Here is a 23,626-nt window from a genome sequence, read left to right on the forward strand (position 1 = left end):
TGGGGAGGTTAGTAGAGTCTGAAAAAACAAGTCAATAAATTTTTTTTAAAACGCAGTACTAATTTAAGTGCTTGGTGAAGAGGTGGGTGTTTAGTCTTAGGGTTAGAAGACAGGAGGTGACTCAGCTTGTGGAAACTAGGGGAAATTCAATCCTACACCTAGGTACCAGGACAGAGAAGAGCCTTGATGCATGTTTTATTTCCAATTCAGCAGTTCTAGAGGCACAGAGGGAGCATAGCGCAGAGCAGGGTGTGATAAGTGCTTTAAGATAGGTGGATGTGGGCCATGCTTGACTTTGTATGCAAGCATCACTGTTTTACATCAACCAGGTGAGCCAGGAGCGTAGCAATGGGGTGGTGTGTGAGAACTTGTGGAGGTGCATAGGGGCACACCTGCCAGGAATGAGTCTTGTAATGACAAGGGATGGAACAAGCACTTTATTGGCCTCTATGGATAGAAATGGTCAGATCCTGCTGATGTTATGGAGAAATTTCCATAAGTAAGTCAGTTTAGAGATGTGAGTGAGAAGGACAGTTGGTTGTCCAAGCCTACAGTAAGGTTGTGAGCAGTGACAGATGGTGAGATCTGAAAGTTGTCCAAGGATATCACAAGATCCTGACATGGGGATGTATCTCCAGGGATGAAGAGAAGCTCAGGCTTGCTGTGATTTAGTTTCAGCTGATGAACTTCCATTCATGACTAAATGTCTGCCAGACATGCTAAGATCCACATAGAAATATGATTGGCTCCGGTTAGGAAAGGAGAGATAAGTTGAGTTTTATCACCATAGCAGTGGTATGAAACTCCATGTAAGCGTATGACCTCACCAAGAGAGTGAGTATAGAGGGACAACAGAAGAAGACCAAGTACTGAGCCTTACAGAGAGTCTGCATGAAGCAGACGTGGATCCCCTCCATGTCATCTGATATGACTCTCCCTCCAGGTAAAAAGCAAACAGTTGCCAAGCTGTGTCACAAATTACAAGGCTCATGAGGATGGATAAGAGAGTCTTGTGTGATTGACTGTGTCAAAGGCTGCTGAAAGGTTGAGGAGGATGAGGACTGATGACAGATCTAGTGGCAGGAAGCTTCTCAGTAATGGCCACAAGGGCATTTTCTGTGGAGTGTGCTGATTTAAAGCTAGACTGGATAGGATATAGAAAGTATTCTTGATAAGGTAGAGAGACAGTTTATTGTACACAGTGTGTTCAAGAATTGTAGAAAGAATAGAGAAAAATGACAGCAGTTGGTAGTTGCTGATGTCTGAGGTGTCTGGAGTGCTTTTCTTCAGGATGAGAATAAACTTTGCTGTCTTGAATGCAGTTGGTACATGTTTTGGATCATTACTGATAGAAGAGCTGAAGGAGAGGAGGTCTTGTGAGTTCACCCAAGGGGGGGTGGGGTTGGGTTGGGTACCCTTCAGTCTCCTTCAGGAGGTGAACTGCATGCTTAATTGGGTTAAGGTCTGGTGATTGACTTGGCCAGTCTAAAACCTTCCTCTCTATTTCTTTGCAAATTACAATCTGGCCTTCTGATTCGTACTTCTAATGAGTTCCATGGCCTCAACTGCTCTTGAAGTCTTCCTTGAATGGTGGATTGTGGTACCTTCACCCCTGCCCTGTGGAGGTTGTTAGTGATCACTGACTTTTTTTTTTTTTTTTTTAACACATCATGATGTAAATATCAGGAAATGAAAACTGAAATTCTGACCTTTTGTCTCATATTCATCTTTTGATCTCAAACTCAAATGTTTTCAGTGTGTAGCAGAAACAAAGGATTGGCCTTGCCATTCCAAAACGTTCGGAAGGGACTGTATGTGAACTGGCACGATGCATATTTTCATCATCCCCTTCACCCCATTACACATATGCTTTCAAGGACAGGCAATTGCTATTCAAAATTCTATCCCTCAGCCTCTCGTATCTCAGTATTTTTGTCTCCTATATACTGTATGTGTCCCCACCAAGATGCAGGCCACTTGGGATACAGACACCTTCCTTTCACACATTGTGGCACTCGGTCTGATGTGAATTCAGAAGAGCTCCTCAGCACTGGAACAGTTCATACAATTCATATTTTGTGGTTATATTTACTGAGATTGCTAGCCACCCTCTCACCTGAATGTGTTAGACTATAACACATTTTGCCACATGGTTTGGCAAAATGTAGCAGGACTTGGATTTTTTATTTTTTTTTCATGAGAATGGGCTTCCGTCTGGCTACCCTACCCCATAGCTCAGACATGAGGAATATGTGAGATTGTTGTCACATGCAAGGAATGACCACCGCTTTCCATTCCATTCCATTCAATTCCTTTTGACAATGAGTACATGGTTTGTTTGTTTTTTGGAAACATGGCTTCAGTAGTCAGTTGAAACCAAGACACTGTCAAGAAAATCCTACAGAAATAGCTGATCTTTATTTGGAGTTAATCAGAATGACGTGTTTGATGACAGGTGTTTGATAATTACTTATTACTCTTATTTGAATGTGATTTGTTAATTCTGAGCAGAGTCATATGCTCCATTATAAAAGGGAACACACACGTATGCAACCAGGTTGTGTCTTTTTCTTTTTTCCCTAAAATGTTTCTAATTGTTTTCTCACTTGAATTTTTCTTGGTTGCTGTCTCACATTAAAAGTGGAAAAAGATCTGGCATGATTTATCTTGGTTTTGTTTTTTACATCACAAAACCTGTAATTTTAAAAGATGCATGTAGATGTTTTAAATCCACTGTATATATGCATATGGATATGTATAGGTGAATATAGACTCTTTGTTAGGCACATCGTACTGATCCCGGGTAGGAACCTTTCACTCTGACAGCAGCCTCAATTCTTTGTGGTATGGATTCAACAGAGCAGAAGGTCAATGGCATAAAACTTGTGCTTTGTGACACAGTGCAATGTCAGACTGGAAACAGCGACTGTAAGATGGGCAAACTGTGTCCATGGGAAGATGCATGCAGTCGGGTAACGATCCATGGATGGGCTGGGGCATTCTGTTAATGCTCATCTGGCATTAAGGGATTTTTAATGATGTTTAATGTCATCACTGACTGAGGATCTTGACCTGTCTGCATGATTTTGTCTGTGATTATGATCATCTATAGCATGATCTATATAGCATGATCTACCTATATAGATTTTTCAGTGGCTGATGCCAATATTTACCCAGTGGGGAGGCCAATGGCCAATATGGTGCCAGTTGACTTTTTCATGTACCTTGACCCTTGACTTGCTATTTCATTTATTCTCTTGGATTTGCTCTTTGGACTTTGTTTTGCTCTCATTGTGTATTGACCCTTTTTGCTTGGCTTTTGGTTTCTGATTTTAGCTTGTAGAATTTGGCTTTTAAAGTCTCAAACTTCTCCAGAGTCTCAGATATTATACTCAAATATCTCTGAGGCCTTTTAGTGGCTGGCTGTATTTTTACAAGTTCAGTTGACCTCAATATCTCCCCCAGCATTTATCTTCATGATAAATGCATTTTATGGGAGTTATTTGATGATGATTAAAAGGACCTGCTTGATGAGGTGATTGACAGTTTTGAGATGGGCTGGTGAACAGCTAAGAATTACAGTCCAGCCTCATGAACGCGCACACACTTTCCAACGCACAGCTGAAGCTCTTACTGAGACTATAGCCCAGCACAAAAAGATCTACAGTGTTGACAACTTTGACAGTTCTGTAACAAATCCACAATTCTGTAACAAGTCAAGGCTATAAAATCTTTTCCTGAAAATAGTAAAATCCATATACTTGCACAAATGAAAAGATTACAATTTAGCAATGTTTTGCATATTAATTATTAATGCTGTACTTACCACTTTGAGCTACCACTGTTCGATGCATCATCTTAAGTTGTTGCACTTAAGTTGTCATATGCCTGTCACCGTGCATGCTCCCAGCATGAAGAAGGGGCGTGTCCATGACCAATATGGAGACTCTGGCTCCAGTTTTTACCTACTGCGCAAACTAAGTCAGGAATGGCGATTTTCAATTCGATCCAATTTAGGCTTCAAAACCACACAATGGAAGTCAGTGGGGCCATGTTCTCCACTCATATACAGTAAACAGTCATTGGTTACACTTACACAGAAGGCAACAAAACTGACATTTCTTCCTTTTATTAGCTATAGTCCAGTTCTCTATGCTGGTAAACATCAACATGACTGGACTCAAAAGGTGCAAAGGTTGATCCAGATGGTGTCTGGCACAAAGGGGGAAAATGGGTAGCACCTGAATCACTACTTCCTAACCTGACCACTTAAATTCACTCTCTAGGTCACATAGGACTGGTTAAAGTGATAAATCAGCTTTCACACTCTTGGTAGAATCCTACTTTTAGGGAACAATCTAAATCAATCAAATGGAGATTTTTTATAGGGCGGAGATAGCCTCGTGCTGCCTGACGGTCACAACATTGTCAGAGTGGACAAGTATTCAGCAACATCTGAGAATTGCCAGATGGACTGCTTCATTTTCAGCAGATTGTTGTGTTCTGACCATACATACTCCACCAGTACCCCTTTGGCACCACTCCGCCCCAAACCTGAACACTATTTCACAACTTCACATCTGGGTAGTGTATACAGTGGGTTCAGAAAGTATTCCGACCCTTCAGTTTTTGCACAAATTATTGTTTAATAGATTTAATTTAAAATCAATTAAATTGACTTTTTTGCCATCAGTCTTCACATAATAATCCACAATGACAAAGCATAAAACAGGTTTTTAGAATTTTTTTTGGAAATTTATTAAATAATTAAAAACTGAAATCTCTAATTAACAACTGTAAGTTGATAACCAAAGTAGTACAAGGCTCTCAGAGACAGGTTCATGACATATGGGCCACACTAGTTGAAGATACTATCATTCCAGGGCAGTGGATCATGGTGAGGAAACATGATAAACAGACATTAGGTCCTAGGTGGGAAGATTGGAGAACACACTGCACACAGACATCAGGTAGAATACAAGAAATAGTGATGAATGGTTCACTGTATATTTGTCCCTCTTTTCTTTTTTTCACTTTGTCAGGTGCTGAGAAACCAGATGATTTGAGGGTGCTTGTGAGACAAAACCATCAAGCTGAGAAACTGAACTTCTGATAACCACTGAATCATGCAGATCTTCTGGAATATACATTTGCAGTATATTACTGAACTGCTTGCTTTGTGCGATTGCATTCACATGCCACATGCAGACATGGCACCACTATGTTCAGACTAAACATTAGGTCTCCATGAAGTGTCTGAATAATTACCTGACACTGTCTGACAACATGCATTTTTATACCAACTCAGACACCACAGGAATGCCTGAACAAACCTCTAGTAAAGACTCTCAAAATAAAGACTTTCAACATCTAAAGTATCAGGCAGATATGTCATTCTTTGTGAGTCATGATGAAGCCTTGGATTTTGCTAAAACCTAGTACAAAAATAGAGGCCACTACAGATGTAAATCTGGTCTTCACAGTCACATAGACGTATCACAAATCATATCCCCGTTGTTTCAGCCATTGCCTTAGGAGAGAACATTTTGCTCACCTATATTTCTCTACTAGAGAACACAATCTTTTTGTATTCCCCATTTCACGAGTGTACACAAGGGAATTTCTTGGTCTGCACATCTAATCTCTGACTGTGACACATCCTCAATCTTGCAAGCCCACATAACTCGACTAGTTGAGATTCCAGACCATATCATGTCTGACTGCCCAGAGTGCGGTGTCAATCATTTCATTTACACAGGAGTCAGTGTCTGCAGACTGGACGGACTGCTCCAGTGCTAGCAGTAGAATAGCTAACATATTGCTAGCACATGCCACAAGTGATGCAATATTGTTTTATCTTCATTACTAAGAAGTTAAAATGCAGTTTTATCATCTTCACCAGAGAGTCATTATTATGTCTGCACTCAGCACTTGGGCAGCACACATAAGGGTGTAGTGCTTCATCTGGTGGAAACACCAGTGATGTGTCCAAAACCAACATGCATTCAATGTTGTGTGTTGCATTGCACCATCCAACCCTACTCAGGTTGCAGCCATGCAGGCAGACAGTAAAAAAGCAGGCTAAATTTACCTAATAGTCAGAAAAATTTAAGACAAGATGAAATCAATTTAAAAGTTCAACTGCACATTGTGTAAGACTGTGCTGGGAAAAGCCATTTTAAAATTTTTATTTTGCTTTGAACAAACGTTATCACTTTGAAATTATTCTGTATGAAGTGTGAAAGGTGTGTGAAAGACTGCTTTTTGTCATGACCAGTGGTGTGTGAAAGAGTGTATTCTATGCTACTATCCAAGAGTCGGTCAATGGCACATGCCAGTTCTCCACATAGGCCAAACCAGCGCCATCAGACGCTATTAAGAGTGGAGTTGAACATGATGGAAAAAACCTTACAGATGCTGCTGTAGACATAGCATCCTAAATAGGGATGCAATAATACCATTTGTTTTTTCAGACCCAGAGTACAAGTATAAGTACATGTTTTTTGGTATTCGCCAATAATGATACTGGACGTGCCACTGCAGTGTTTCCATATGAGCTACTGGCAGCAGAAAGAGCCACAAATCCTTCAATTTTAATCTGTTTTTTTAACTCCAGCATTCAATTATCACTTGAGTAGTAAATTTTGTTTTGACAGATATTAACTGTTTAATGTTTAATAATTAATGGAATAAGCCTAGTTTGAGGGCTACCAAATCCCCCATAAGAGTTCATTTCAATATAATAGCCAACGGACAGGTTTATTTCAGCTTTTATTTACTACATCAGCTTTTCACTAGGTTAAAAATTTAGTATTTTAGTATTTAGTGTCATTGCCTTTTAATTCCTTAACTTGAATCAACCTCTGAACCTTTGAGACCAATGTTTGCTGATCCCTGGAAGTTCATGCTTCCTGACTGATGCAGTGTCTGTGTGGTCACAAGCTTTTTATATTTGGCTACAATTGTTTAGATGCTCGTGGTATCTTCATTTGTTTGGAAATTGTTCCTAAGGAGTTATGGAGGTCGACATTTTTTTAGTTCTTGGCTATGTTGTTTGGATTTTCCCATGGCATGAAGGGCAAAAAGGCACTGGTCCTTAAATACCCCACTGGAATTCTGATATAGTGAATTAAAACTGAAATAAATCTATCTCTAATCGATTGTTTTGAAATTACTTCCTATATGAAGAAAGTAGATGCCCTAACTGGCTTGCTAAAAGAAATGTATGGTGACATGAAGCATGTGGAGTAAAATTGGTGTTTGAATGTCTTTAGCCTAGTTGTATGTAAACGTAGAGCACAGAGACTGCTGCAGGCATGCGTGAGCCGAATCAGACCCACTTAGTTTCAGTGTATTGAAGGGTGTTAAAAAATTAGTTTAAAAAAAATGAAAACAGAAAATCACAATCTGTCCATCTCCTTATTGTTTTCACATGAAAGAAATGATATAGATAAATAAATGAAATAGAAGATATACCAATATCTTTATTGCATATGATGCAGAAAAGTGATTTTGCAGTCTTATTTCCATGGTACTAAACTAACTAAACTATGGTATTACAAAGGACTTACTAGCATATGTACCTAATAATATGGTTGAGTGCACCTGAAAGTAATAAAAAAATGAGTGCATTGAGTAAACTTGAAAGTAATTTAAAAAACAAATATGTTCAAAACTTTCTCAAGAGTGCTGTAAAGGTGTGAACAATTCATCCAATTAATTCATATGATTATTTATGCTCTACTGTTAATTTATTTTATTTAAGTCATGTTTATGTTATGCTCATATTGCTCCCAAATGGCATTTATATGTTTTATATGTTTGGGTGTCAATTTCAGGCTGAAATATTGTGATTGTCAATGGTACATCCTACTCAACTCTGAATACAGCCCTTAGAGAACAGCAGCTGGAATAATGAGGTATAAAACACAGCCCCTTCTGTTGTCATAGATGTTTCATCTTATAGACCTGAATAAGCTCATAAAGCAGTGAACAGACTCTCCATTATGTTATTATGGAACAGACAAGAGGAGGCAGTAAAAAGCTGTAGCTGTAGTAACAGTTGTAAAACATATGACAATAGCAGGATGGCCAAAGTGATATATTAAAAATCATGAATTGACAAATAATTCTCGTTCATTTTTAGGTGAAAGCATTTCAAGCAAAGGCAAGCATTAGTAAGATTACTCAATAGAAGACACTGTAACAGAGGCACAGAGAGAAATAAGGAGCATAGACACAGAAGGTGAGACAGGATGATTTGAGCGTTTACTTCATATAATCTAAGATATAATTAATGTTCTGCAACAAATTCAATTATGCAGAAAATAATTCATAATGGGCCAATATATCATACATCAAATTTAATTTAGAATTTTGCAATAATTAAGTGATTAGTTTGCAAACATTCCCCAAGTGCCCAAGTACATTTTTCTGAATTGGATTTCTGGTGTTGTGATAAAAACTTCCCTCGCCTTTAAAGTGTTGCTGTTCAGAATGTAAAGGTTCAAGTTTTGTGCCCAATACAACAGGCCACATGGAACTCCAATTATCCCATCTCATCACTTTAGCAATGTACACACACATATACACACACACACACACACTGGCCTCTGGTGCCTAATCCTAGTCCTAGTCACGCACCTGTCTGTCCATCAACAGTTCTTAAATTTTTGAGTGTAACTTGGCTTGTCATAATCTAGGAGTTTAGTTGTTGGTTCATACCAGACTCACCCAATAGAGGACGTCAGTCCAGCCCTCCATAGTGATGCACTGAAACACTGTCAGCATGGCGAACGCAAAGTTATCAAAGTTTGTAATGCCATCATTTGGTCCCTCCCATCCCATCATGCACTGAGTGATGTTGGGTGGGGTGCAGTGCCGCCCATGGGCATTATTTGCGGCACAAGGTGCAGGCTTCTCCTCAGCTATAGGCCCTAAGGCACAAAGAATTTAGTACATATTTTTGTGTACGGATTTACAGCACAATTAAACTGCTCAAACTTCTGAGTTATGCTATATTTAAAAAAAATTATGCAAAAATTATCCGAGAAGTCTAATGAAGATTCATCAAATGTGATAAAGAATAATATACGATTTCCTGTGATGTGAAATAACTCAGCTTGAAAAGCATAAAAATCTGAAACACTTGGGTTTGTTGCAACACTTATGAAATGGACACTGACCTCTGTGTCCATTTTTGAAGATAAAGCATGCGCGGTGCATCTTCCCCATGAAGAGCTCTAGGCCGATGATGGCATAGATGATGATCACAAAGAGTACAAGCAGAGCAATGTGCAGCAGAGGAACCATGGCCTTAATTATGGAGTTCAACACTACTTGTAAACCTGAAACCACATAATAATTATCAGGTCAAAATCATGTTGATGTAACTGGAATGCATGTGCACTGTCAGGCAGAAAACAGCAATGCCTTACCATTTCTCCAGTCTGTTTGTTAATCTATAATGCACTCTATGCATTCTATTAATTTAAACAAGTACTAACTTTTACTGACTCAGTCCTTTACCTCTTCAGTCTTATTTGCTAGAATTGCGAGTCCATTTGTGTTTGTTTGTGTATGACTCACTGGGAACGCCGGACACCAATCGTAGGGGTCTCAGTACTCTAAAAGCACGCAGGGCTTTCACATCAAAGTCTGCTGCCTTCCCTCCGATAGGTGTCCCTCCATCTCCTTTTGTGGCCTGTTCTAATATAGCACTGAACAACCTGTGGGAGAGAGACAGAGGCAGAGAGAGAGAGAGAGAGGGGGTGGCTGTTATTTAAACCCATACATTAATTAATACAAATTATGTACCACCTGCAATGACAGTATCAGTCCAAAAAGCAAGCAAGGGTCAGGCGATCAGAAATCAGGCTAGACTAGCACAAACATAAGATCAAAGTAACAAACAAGATCAGAAACAGAAATGCAAATGAGAACAAAAGGCTTAGAACATCACTAGAACTGGCTAGGAGTTAGACTTCACTAAAAGAGTATTTGAATGTCCATTGTAGAATCCAGTGTGTGAGGGTGTGGAGGGAGACTCTGGAGGCAGGCAGAATTTTAGCCGAGCTCTGGGCTCGCATTAATTCAACACTTTCAAAAACTCACCAAAAAACAGAACAACTCAACAGAAAAGAAATTCGTCACAGACTCGTGTGCATGTGCGTGTGTGTGTGTGTGTGTGTGTGTGTGTGTGTGTGTGTGTGCATGTCTTGCAATCTCCGCCAGCTACGTTACACTCTCTCTCTCATGCTGGTTACAGGAGTCACTGAAAGCACAAAGAGACACAAATATGTAGACTGGTGGTAAAAAGACACAGGTGAGAATCAGCACACCTCACCTGCAGTTCAACCCGCCTCCATCTGCAGCTGATGCTCGAACATGCCACCTTATTTACGGAGGTGTAGCTTATTAGTAACAGGTGTGTGCATTCAGAAAGCTGGTGAACTTGAGCATATGAGTGAATCATGATTGGGGAGGGGGAGAGTACTGTCAGGTCCTTAAGTATTTGGACAGTCACACAATTTTCGTAATTTTACCTCTGTACTCCACCACAATGGATGTGAAATGAAGCAATCAAGTTTGTGATTCAAGCGTAGACTTTCAGCTTTAATTCAAAGGGTTTTAAAAAATATTGCATTAACCGTTTAGGAATTACAGCCATTTTTTGCAGAGTCCCTCCATTTACACACAAGTCATGTCCAAACTTTGGATAGACTGTTTCTGTTCAACAAACAACTACTTTATAATCTACGGGATTATCTGGGACTTTTTACCTCTGACACTGAATTATCCCCATACTCACTGGTCTAACAGAAGCCCTTGCTTTTTCTTACTGTGGGTGATGTAGTCAGAACTGCTCTTCCTGCATATTGAAAAATGGGAGACTTAGGGCTGTAGGGTATGCTGGCTAAAGTGGTTTTTAACCATGTGTTTGTGTGCCTTCCTCCACATGATGGTTCTTCCCTACACCACCACTGAGCTGCCATGTTTAAACAATTGGAGCAGACTGCCTCAAAAGACTTACAAACTTTCATTTCCTTTGGAATCACCCGCTGCATAAGATATATCCGTGAGGCTCCGGCTGTAAGCTGCATACGGTTTGTCCATCTAAAGGCTGTATTCCGTCTAGTCTCTGGTCTACCTCTCGTACCCCACCAGTGAGGTCATGTGCCAGAGCTTTAGGAGTTAATAATGATCTTCTGCGTGCGCTAGAATATACTCCACTAAAAACAGAACTCGGTCCTTTAGTGACAAATCCTACAAAAATAGACCTTGTCAGTGCAAGGTCCATTCCAAACAAAGCATTCATCTTAAATGATTGTTTTGTGTCTCACCATCTGGATTTTCTCTTCATGACAGAGACTTACAAAGACTAAGAGACAGAAATCATGCTGCTCTTGTTGAACTTCTGCCCTGCTGATTGCTAGCTCACCTAGGTGTTATGGTTGGGGTGGTGGACTGGTCACTGTTTTCCAAAACAATTTTTAAATGCAAACATTTATCTGCTAAGAAATATTCTATTTTTAAAGTCCATATGGAGCGCTCTCTTATTGTACACATACCCCCTAAACCTAACAAGAGTTTCTGTCAGACACTGGGCCTCATTTATCATTTTTTAGTAAAGTTATGTGTAAGTGTTTGTGTAAGCCAAACTAAACTAAAAATTTACTAAACAGGAAATGGGTGTGCTGAGAGACTGTTTAAGTAGTACACAGGCAAACAGAAATTCTCAGGCAGGGAAAACATGACCATAAGCCCCATTCTCCTAGTCATTTGGTTACTTGGTCTGTCCCTTTGAGCACATCCACCCTTCCTTTTGGCCAACCATGCCAGCACATGCCCAAATATTATAGCACTTGTACACGTGAGGTTCATGGTGATGCCCATCACGCTACAGGACAGACATGCTCTGTCACTTGTGGCACCAAACCCAGACTTGGGTTACACCAGGATAACGCATTTCCCTGTTATTGCTAAACCAAATGTCTATTGCTGCAGAGACAGCTGTTCAGGGGGTTGCCTGTTATCTGACTCAACAGTTCTCAGTAGCATGTCAAGACTTCTGACATTTCTGCTGCAGCAATTTAAACCTGAGCCTCACGTGCTGACTCACTGTAATTCCAACAGTTTGTCCCCAGAGGAGTGGCTTCATGCTAGGCTCAGTTTCAGAACTTTGTCAAAAAGCTTTCCTGCCATCAGATCATCAAGAAAGGATCTGGAGAGGCATTCTGGAAAAATTCTCCTAAAAAGCCCCTGCCAACATGAAGCATCAAACTTATGCTACATTTGACATGGAAGCATCCCTGTCTGCTGTTTTGGAGGCACGCATGGAGAATACTCAATTAAGTGTGCACCATAGTCAGCTCCTCCATGATGGTTGGTCAACTCGGCTCCTGTGGGTATCACCTGGCTAAAGGTATGGTTCAAGAGCCAGTGTTTCTTTCCTCGGTTTGTGATTCTGAGACAAATGTCTTCTCTTGTAATTCTGGGTATGGATTTTATGCTTTGTGCATTTATCACCATACATGTGCCAAGCAGGATTGTGACCATCAGTGGCAGGTGACTGTGCATAAGGTTGAACAGGTATATACACCCGAGGTAGCTCAGAGTGTGTTGGAGGGTCCAGACCTGGCCTTATCAGAGATGGAGACCAGTGACCTTTCTGTTAAGGTAGGCAAATTGCTGAACCCTGATCAGAAAAGGAAATTGCAGCCACCCCAAGGGTTGTTTACTGGCTTGGTCACATCTAACTGGCAGAGCATCCCATTGAGACTGGGGATGCAGAGCTGTTCAAGTAAAAACTGTGACATAGTTCCTCTGACTTAGTTCATGTTTTTGAATCTTTTACCGGGAGTTTATTGCCTGCGTTGGCATTTAAACTGTACTGTTTCTTTCTTTTTCATCAAAAATTTTGTGCTATTGTTTTCATCTGTTGTATTTTTCACTTTCCCTTCTGCCATATTTTCATTCATTTCCATGGTGTCCATCCCACTTGGGAAAGTGCTGCTGTCATTTCCTGCAGCATAGCTCAGCAAAACACCTCTCGAAACAGGCCTAGTTAATGGGTGACAATCCAGGGCCAAGGACAGGGAGCAGACAAGCAGGCTAAACCAACCGTCTGCTAGCTGCACTGAGTCATCACTCAGGTTCCACCGTATTGAGATTGTGTCTGTTCCCTGAGCTAAACAAAAATGTAGAAATACTCAGAATGTTTGTTTTAGTATTCTTATTAACATAAAATTAAATCATACTGAATGCACAGCCAGCACCTTTGATCTGAAGCTAGGACTGTTAAATACTAACCTCTTACATCTAAAGCTCTTATTGTTAATGAAACCATTACTGATCAGGAGTTTAATGTACTGTGTTTAACAGAAACGTGGATTAAACAGAAACATGGATTAAAACAGAAACATGGATTAAACTAGTTTGTAGCATTAAATGAAGCTAGTCCTCCCGGGTACAGTTACATACATCAGCCCCGTCTAACTGGCAGAGGAGGAGGCGTCGCAGTCATTTATAATGATAATCTAGCCGTCACACAAAAACCTAGTCATAAATTCAACAAGTTTGAAGTTCTTTATACCAACATAGCATACACAGACTGAATTCTGCAGTCTGAAGCTATCTGATCATTTATATGTGTCTGTATATGTATGTATATGTGTCTTAATCATAATATATGCACCTTGCCACGTCACCGTGTCAAACGTACGTTCACGTCAACAACTGCACAGAGTTTTATCAGTAATCTCCCAGATTTATCAACCATGATTGGATCACTGTCTCATCCCGAAGAACTTGACCAGGCAACTGAATGTTTAGAATCAACGTTCTGCAACTCGCTAGATAAGGTAGCTCCACTAAAAAGAAAAATAATTAGGGAGAAAAAGCTAGCACCCTGGTATAGCGATCACACACGAACTTTAAAACAGACCACTCGAAAACTAGAACGTAAATGGCGTCAAACTAACTTGGTAGTATTTCAAATAGCATGGAAGGAGAGCCTATTGAGCTATAAGAAAGCTCTTAGATCAATGTATCTCTCCACCCTAATTGAAGATAACAGAAATAATCCTAGATTCCTATTTAATACTGTAGCAAAATTAACTAGGAATAAGACCACAATAGAAACACGCACACAATCACTATATAGCAGCGATGACTTCATGAATTTTTTTCAAAGGCAAAAGGGAGTGGCCGCTGGCTATGGCCACGCTAAAATGCCTTATCTCAGCACCAATATTGTGTTTTCCTGACTTCATGCATCCATTCGACCTACGCAATGATACATGCGACACATGACTGGGGGTAGTATGACTAGGTAGAGTGCCAACAGATGCACAAATAGATACAAACAGATTAAACAAACTCTGAGTTAAATGAACCGTGTTGGAAACTACAGGACATTTGGCTTGTTAAGGAAGGAAACATGTGGAAATGTACTATAAAAGGGTACATTATAAAAGGTATAAAAAGAGTAAAAAAGGGTACATTATTTGTTTGTGTTTCCATGTTGACATCTAGAATCTGGAAAGGGTCATGTGATGGAGTTTAACGTATACCAGTTTAGAATTTATGTGTGTTGTGTGTTAAAAAAAAGGAGGGGGAGGGGCAATAGAGAAATGTGATCTCGTTGGTTTGGTGTATTTTTCTTTCCTTTTCCCTCATTTCTTTTTCCTTATGTTCTTCACTATTCACAATCTCCCAACTCGACTGGCATGTATGGTAGATCAAGACCTTCGATTGCCTGTGTGTAGATGGCTGGGGTCTGCCTTTTTTTTGTTTGTTTGTTTGGAGGGGAAGCTGTAATGGTGCGCATGAGTAATTGGTAAGTGCTTCTCTTTTTTATATGCATGGTTGTAGCCTGTGTGCTAATCTATCCGTTTTTTTTTTAGTTTTCACATTTCCATAACTATGCAGTCTAAAAAAACTGTTTCCCTTCTTCACTCCCACCTCACCTTCACCTATCTACTTCCTAACAGCTGGGGACGCCACTTGACACCACCCCTTCCTCTCTGTACCTCCAATAACAAAAAGGTGGTAAAAAATTAATTGTAAAATATCAATAAACATTAGTAAACATTATAAATCATATAATATAATTACAGTTATAAACACTCTAACAAATAATAATTTATGAAGAGGATTCATATTAAAGCAAAGTCCAACATAACATTATATATTCCTCCTTTTTTTTTTTTTTTTACACAAACATAATTTTTACAAAAATGGCACCAACATCCCGGACCCTAAATGCCCAATGCTGTGACACATGGAAATTGCTATTCATAATATTACATGTTGTTTAGACTACTGTAACTCCCTCTATCTCTGAGTCTCACATTCAGTTTTATCCCATCTGCATCTAAGCTGCCTGGAACCAGGAAGTGAGATTATATCGCTCCAGTTCTGGCTGCTCTTCAACGGCTTCCCATAAAATATAGCGATCAACTAAAAACACTGCTCTTTGTTTTTAAAGCCCTCAATTCCGTTCCCGGGAACCTTAAGTCTGCTAATAAAGCTCTAAAAGGAAAGGTGAATGGGTCTTCTCTGTCATTGGCCACAGGGTTGGAACCCACTGCCACTTAGCATCAGGACCTCCCCTACTGTAGACACTTCAAAATCTAAGCTAAAGGCACATCTCTCGACTCTGGCTTTCGAGTTGGGCTGATAGGCTCTCTTTTTTTCTTTCCTTCTATCCTTTAATCAACCCCCTTTATTCTTTGATCTTTTTATTATGTCTACGTTTTTATTAATTTGTTTAATTACTTCTTTCTCTGTAACTTCATTTTTATCTTAACTGCACTGTTTTATTTGTTAGCTTTTGTAATTCTTAGTATCCTCAGATTTCAGATACTTCTGTTTAGCACTTTGGTCAACACAAGTTGTTTTTAAATGTGTTATATAAATAAGTTTGACTTGAGTTGATGTATGCATACTGATGTTCTATTTTGAGAGAAGCTGGGGCTTCTGTTGTGGGGTTCCCTCTGCCACAGTGTGGGGTATCATGGGCTTTAGTTGTGAAACATGGAATGAGGGTGCAAGGCAGCTGTGATGGGGCAGTTCCAGTTTCCAGGTTACATCATTTATGTGCTGAAGAATCTGTAAGAGGCCAATGAATTGGTCCACACCTAGTCTCCTGGTCATACCTGGGGGTTTCCCCTCTGTGATCTGTAAAATTCTTGTTTTGCTGAGCCACTTGCTCTAATAGGTGGTGTGCTGTCTCACAGAATCATCTGCTTCTCTGAAACCATTCAGCGATGGCTCGGGAATGGGTGGGATTTGTGTTCCATGGGAATAAAGGAGGGTGATATCCGAGCACCCACTGAAATGGTGTTCACTGGGTAGCTAAATGTACTGAACTCAAGTGCATACACAGCTAGCAATTGCCCACCAGTTTCTTTGCCCTCTACAGCATGATCAAAAACATGCTGGAACAGAGCAACGAAGCAATCAAATGATTGATTAAACTCTCCTCCTTGTAACTACACAGCAGTAGCCCCTAGGCAACTGCATAAAAAGCCACGAGTGTGATCCAGTGTGACGAGTTTCCCTTGTGTCACTAACACCTGCTGCAGTGCAGGCAGACCTGCTGGATGAGCAGCAAAATCTTCTGCCATAGAGGTGGTATGCAAGTGTTGGATTATTTGTAAAAAATCAGGCAGACAATTCATAACACAGTCGTAAAAGCACAGTCAAAAAAGCAAGGGTCAGGTGGTCAGCATTCAGGCTAGACTTTGGAGACACAAGAACAATATAACAAACAAACAGGGTCAGAACCAGAAACGCACACACAAGAATAAAAGTCTTAGTAATGTCACTAAACCTTGAACTGGATAGAAGCACAACTTCTGTTATATTGACATAGTCATCTTCTCTTTGTTCTCTGCTAAGAGGAGTGTAAGAGACAGGCAGCAAGTGCACAAACTCAGTGTGCTGTTTGTTTAGAGCAAACCAGAAATCTGTGAAACAGAAACACAGGAACCAGGAAATGCAGATTGGAACTTAATTTACATAAAGCATAATAAAACTTCGCACTGAACCAAAACACAGGAGGATATACGCAATATAGCCAAAAGTATGTGGACACCTTACCATAACACCTATATGAGGGTCTTCCCAAAACCGTGGCCACAAAATTGTAAGCATATAATTGTCTTGAATGTCTTTGTATGGTGTAGCAGTAAGATTTTCCTTCAATAAGGGGCCTAGACCAAACCTGTTCCAGCATGACAATGCCCCTGTGCACAAAGCGAGCTCCATGAAGACATGGTGTGTGAAGGTTGGAGTGGAAGAACTCGAGTGTCCTGCACAGAGCCCTGACCTCAACCCCACTGAACACCTTTGGGATGAACTGAAGCTCTGACTGTGAAGCAGGCCTCCTCACCCAACATCATTGTTCAACCTCTTGCACTCTTTTGGTTGAATAGGCACAAATCCCCACTGCCATGGTCTCAAATAGTTACTATAGCAGCAAAGGGGGAACATCTCAATATTAACGCCCATGGTCTACTGTCTATCTCTTACTTGTCCATTTCATACATTACAGCCACATGACATCATAAGTATGCCTATAAAATGCTGTTGGCAGCATATATCTAGCAGTTTGCTTGTCAGAATTAGTAATTTTCACAGAAACTCACAGCATCTTGCAATCTGGAATATTTTTGGTGCCATTATTGCACCGAGTCTCCCGCAGATGCAGGGCACAGAATGAACAAAATCCATGCTGCCAAGTTATAAAGATATGCTGTAGGACTGCATGCATTCAGAATTCAGAAGTCACACGCTTTTTGTATCTAAAGTTTAACTTGGCCATTCTTGTAAAAGCACACACAGTTATAATCTTGAAACTGGCAACTAGTAACACAAGACACGAATATCACAGTATAAACAATGCAGGCATCAATACCTTCTAAAATTGGGCTTCTGTGGGAAAGAAGGGCTTGTATGACTGATCAGATTTCTTTTACTTACCCTACAACCACAATGATGAAATCCAACAGATTCCAGCCATTCCTTAAATAGGCATTGGGGTGACATAGCAGCCCATATGCGATGACCTTCAGAAATGCTTCCACTGTAAAGATGATAAGGAAGAGATATTCCACTTGCTCCTGCAATAACATGAGACAGTGAGACAAAGAGGCCATAAGGAAATTTATTCTTATAGGAATTTATTCACTTAATAACATGTTGTATAATTGTAATTGTTGAAATAATCATCAACAAAAATGGTACATAGTCTCTCTCAATGCACATTTCTATCTCTTATGCCAACATAGCAAGGGTGTTTTGCAATAGCACGAATCAAAACAGTGATATATATTTTAATTAATATACAGTAGTAGCACACTAATAGTCATTAGGCAAAAAAATTCAGTAGAACATTGTTCAAAGGACACAATACAACAAACCAATAATAAGACAAAACATTAATTAATTAAAAACCTGAAGATGTGCCAAGCTTCCGCTTTTACAGCAGAATCTCTTAAAATCTAATGTAATCTAATGTCAGTCTAATGTACAATAACATGAGAATATTTCAAATATTTCGCTTTCAGAGCGAAAGCATCTGATTCTGTGAGGTCAAAGAACGTGAGAGCCATTCTGAGGCAGGGAAGTCTTGGTGTGTGTGTCTGTTCATGTATACAAAAATAATCCATATAACATTAGTAACATTATATACACTCCCATCCATAGACACCCCTCACCCCCAAAAGAGTTAAAAAAACATCAGTGTACCTCAGCAATATCATGTCGTCGTATAGGGTATTTATATGTATATAGGTGCCCTGTACTGCTTTCCTTGTCGTCCCTGTATACATAGCACACAGAATCTGACATAGGCCTACCGTTGCAGCTTTGCATGGGCAAAAGATAAAGGTATGCAGCTCTATCATCCCTTAATGAACACAGTGTTACTTGATGAAGCAGTCTAGTAAACAATTGTATGTTAGGTGGGCCTTGCATAAATTGCTATGCTATCATTAACAGTACTCCAAGCACATAACTCACATTATATTACCCAATTCTGCTCAGCTTTTTCTTAATAATGCATGCAGTCTGCAGAGAAATGAACATAAGCAATCACATTATTATATAAAAGTCAATGCTTCTGTCTCAACTAAGCCAGACAGCAAAAGCCTGTCTTAAAATTCATGCAGAGTCACTAAAGATGTTTTTTCTAAGTGTGTGTGTGTGTGTGTGTGTATGTGTGTGTGTGTGTGTGTTTTCTTCCAAGATCAGATAAGAGGCTATTATTAGAGTTATACATGCAACCAGCACACTCACTGTGGGAACAAGCAATGAGAATTTGTCATCACTGCTCTCTCACTTATTGAGAAAACACAGTTAGAAATAGTAGGGGTCCAGTGAAACAGGGATACACCAAAAATAAAACTGATGAATAATGAAACTTTGGTGAATAAGGATCTATGTTTCTAGCATTGTCAGGCATCTTCACATCACTCTCTCAAGTACAATGTTGATGCGTTTGCTCCAAGATCTGCCATTACAAAGTTTGGTGGAATGATTGTGGAATCAACATGGAAACCCAATGCTTCCTGTATGCTCATTTCCTTGTGACCCCACATGGGTAGGACCTATAAAATGTTCTCACTACATCATGTTCATCTTTTTTCTCATTCTTGACTTCTTCCTAATAAACCTGATCAAGTGATTATTACATGTGCATTGTGAAATAGGTGTGTCTGTGTGTGCGTGTATACTGAAATTGGCCTCACAAACATCATGAGTCCAGAATTTCCTTCACCGTATATGCTGATTGGCCTTCAATTTTGAGGGGAGTAGGCAAAGAGGAGGTTGGAGTTCCTTCCACCAGTGGCCTGGAAATCGTGGGTTTCAGCCTAGAGATGTGAGATGATCGGGCTTTATGTCTACGATGTGGAAGATTCAGTTTGTAAGTGACATTATTGTTAATATATAATGTCTTATATATTAAGTGGATTGCTGGGGATGGTGCCACCTGGGGGCTGTGGAGATGGCTTGGGGATCACATATGGGGAGCTGTACTGTACTGTACTGTACTGTAATGGCTTGGGACTGCGATTGCTGTAGTGGCTTTGGGGCTGCAGTTGCCACGAGCAGCTTCGTACTCAGGACTCCATCAGTGGACAGTGGATAGATTTTAACCAGCCGGACCTCTTGCAAATACTGTGATGAATTTATTGGTTGCACAATTGCACTATTTGTCCATATAGTACACAATAGAAGGGATTTATTTATAATTGCACTATCCGTTGCACCCAGATGAGGATGGGTTCCCTTTTGAGCCTGGTTCCTCTCAAGGTTTCTTCCTCATATCATCTCGGGGAGTTTTTCCTTGCCACCGTCGCCACTGGCTTGCTCATTAGGGATAAATTCACAGTGATAAATTTAAATATTTACAATATATTTTTGTGAATCCATTTATTTCTGTAAAGCTGCTTTGTGACAATGTCCATTGTTAAAAGCGCTATACAAATAAAATTGAATTGAAATTGAATTGAATTATTGATGCACTGAAAGATTTTGAATGGACTGATGTATTTCACTAGCACCTGCTAGCTAGCCTTGGCATTTGACTAAACAAAGCATGGTGCATAAATGCTGCAGTAGATTTGAGTTACTTCTCACTGCCATTAGCAGAGCTTTTGGTAGTGAAAAGCCACCCGCCTCCACCTCAGCTACTCTGTGACATTCCCAAATGATAGCAATCACCTCTGTCATCATGAAGTGCTTTGAGAAGATGGTAATGAGACATCAAGGCCTCACTTCCAGCCTCAGTTGACCCATACCGGTTTGCATATCACCCAAACCAGTCCACCAATGACACTATATCCACAGCCCTACACCTAACTCTGTCCCACCTTCCTAGACATAGAAGTCCACCAGTATCTTGTTTGGAGTAACTGGTTGTTTTTTTTTTTAACCCCGTGGTGGACGGAAGCTGTCGATGCAGGTGCCCACATCATTAACTTCTCCCTAAACTGAGGTGGCTCAAAGGTCTTGGAAGCTGGGCAGAAAAGGTGATCCCAATTAATTGCCCCAATAAAGCATGATCTGAGGAACAATGGTTTTATGTGATCCATCATGGGGAGTGAGGGACACACATAAGGGAGAGCATATGGCTTGGTATTTTTGGAGCCTAGACAACAAGTGACAAAAACAAGGCCCACTTGTCTAGCGGTTAGTCTCTTGGTAGTTTTCAGTTATTCTACATTTTTGTGATCAGCAAAGATCTCATATGGGGAGCTGTACTGTACTGTACTGTACTGCGAAAACTGTGATGAATTTATTGGTTGCACAACTGCACTATTTGTCCATATAGTACACAGTTATAGAAGGGAATGATTTATAATCGCACTATCCATTGCACCCAGATGAGGATGGTTCCCTTTTGAGCCTGGTTCCTCTCAAGGTTTCTTCCTCATATCATCTCAGGGAGTTTTTCCTCACCACCGTCACCTCTGGCTCACTCATTAGGGACAAATTCACATATTTACAATATATTTTTTTAATCCATTTATTTCTGTAAAGCTGCTTTGTGACAATGTCTATTGTTGAAAGCGCTATACAAATAAAATTGAGTTGAATGACATATGGATGTTCAGCTCCCTCCAGCCAATGATTCTATTCTTCCAAGGCCAATTTCATCACCAACGTTTCTCTGTTACCTGTGTCATAGTTGTGTTCTGTGGAAGAGTGTTTTCAGGAAAGGAAGGCTGATGGGTGAAGGTTTTTTTTCATCTTGTCTCTGAAACAACAAGGCTTCCGCCGAGGCAATAAAGGAATCCCTGGCAACACAAACGCAAGTATAGTAGCTCCAGATTCTCGCTGAACTGGTGCATTTAATACAAGTTGAAAGCCCTTCTAAACAAAATTAAACATAAATTAAACTGATAAGTTGATGGTTTGTTCAGGTCACGGTCTGAGAAACTGCTAGAAACTTGGAATTTCATTCACTCTCTTTTCAAAGCCATTTTCACCCCTGTTTATGTGTGTGTGTGTGTGTGTGTTAGATTAGTTTCTGTGTTTTAGAGTAGTAATAAAGTCTCGTCTGATGTTTAAAGGCCAGTGTCTTGTGTCTCTGTGCTTCTAATTTATTGCCTTTAACTGCCGATCTTGTTACTGAGCTCTTATTACAGTGTTTCACTATATTTAGGATATTATTGCCAGTGGCCACGGAGGTAAATATCCCATACACAATTAATAAATACACTCATTTCAACTTATCGCTGGACAAATAGTTGATCAGCTATTAAAATACTAAGTTTACAAAATTTCCCCTTCTGAGCTGATCTGCTAATCTCCTACATATTGTGGTGGAGAATACATCAGCTTAACCTAAACAGCTAATTTCCTACACTGCCAAGGACTCCCGCTCCCATCACATCCTTCAGTTCTTAAATGCTAAATGGTTCTTGTGACCTTTTTGTTTGGGAGAACCCAAGGAATAATTGGCAAAATGAATTTTCACTGTACAAGTTTTAGTTTTCAAGATATGAGACAAAACCTAAACTTTACTATTGTGCCACCATTAGGCTGATCAGTCTTATGTCTTTTGCTCGAGTAGTGTGAGGGAGTACTCCCTACTGACCAAGTTTCCTGTGTGTAGCACCTGTATATAGCACCTAGGGCTTGGTCTGTATAATCAGTTTTAGCAGAGAAAAATAAGAAGAAAATGAAGAAAATCCTAATGAAAACAAGAAGGTTTACCCCTCTAATAATAATAAGAAGAAGAAATAGAAAAAGTAAAAGAAAAAGAAAAATATGAACACATTGTTTGTACTGCAAATAGAGGGTAAAATCCTAAGAAAATTAAGAAAAATAAAAATCATGATGTATGATTTGCTCTCACCTTGTGGTGCAATATGATATTTCTCATTGCATGTTTTAGTAATAAATTTCATGATTATATTATATGTATTACTTGTTGTATTGTACATATCTTCACAATATTACTGAGTACATTTAGTTAGTTTTAGCAACAACAACAAAAAAAACTAAAATAACAACAACAATAACAATAAAATTAGTATTACTTTTATTATTATAGTAGTGATAGTATTATTGGTAATTCCATATGATAAAATAATTTGCTAAAATATAACAAAGCACAACAGACACACAAAAAGTCAATATATTAACAGAAAGCTAATTGACAGTTGGCTAGTTTTCTATTATTTTGGGTTTGAATGAAGTGTTTTAATAAATGAACATCTGAAATGTGGAATAGAAATAAATATGTCAGAAATGCCTGTTTATGCACACGTACACACTGATGCTGCCACCTTGTGGTGATATTTCACATTGTGTTTATTAGTAAATAAGACAAATAATTTTGACATATTTGACATATTAAATAATTCTGACATACTACATTAAACTGGCATAACATTTTCAACAGCTGTGTAAACATTTGGAGGAATTGTGCATATATTCAAAAAGGACTTTTTAAAAAGTGTGATCCTCCAGTGGCACCCTAACGACGCTGGCCATTCTATCTTCTGTTACACAGTCCATTCATTTTATTAAATCCATACTCCATTAACATTATTTAAAAGACTAAAAATGCCATTTTATTGTTATTTATTAGCTGTGTTCATGGCTT

At 39.5% G+C, this 23,626-nt stretch overlaps 1 protein-coding gene across 11 annotated transcripts in view; it reads right to left on the reverse strand.

Moving 5' to 3' along the window:
* Positions 1–23,626, reverse strand: part of cacna1c (calcium channel, voltage-dependent, L type, alpha 1C subunit) — a 279,528-nt gene that overhangs the window by 149,748 nt on the left and 106,154 nt on the right. For all 11 annotated transcript variants that reach the window (XM_053241769.1, XM_053241767.1, XM_034313006.2 and 8 more), the window contains 4 exons: positions 17,989–18,128; positions 9,589–9,728; positions 9,186–9,347; positions 8,734–8,936 (listed from right to left, as the gene is read on the reverse strand). In XM_053241769.1, coding sequence (XP_053097744.1) covers positions 8,734–8,936; positions 9,186–9,347; positions 9,589–9,728; positions 17,989–18,128 — 645 coding nt within the window. The remainder of the gene's footprint in view (positions 1–8,733; positions 8,937–9,185; positions 9,348–9,588; positions 9,729–17,988; positions 18,129–23,626) is intronic.

This window comes from Pangasianodon hypophthalmus, chromosome 18 (genome assembly GCF_027358585.1).
Source record: "Pangasianodon hypophthalmus isolate fPanHyp1 chromosome 18, fPanHyp1.pri, whole genome shotgun sequence".
Lineage (NCBI taxonomy): Eukaryota > Metazoa > Chordata > Actinopteri > Siluriformes > Pangasiidae > Pangasianodon > Pangasianodon hypophthalmus.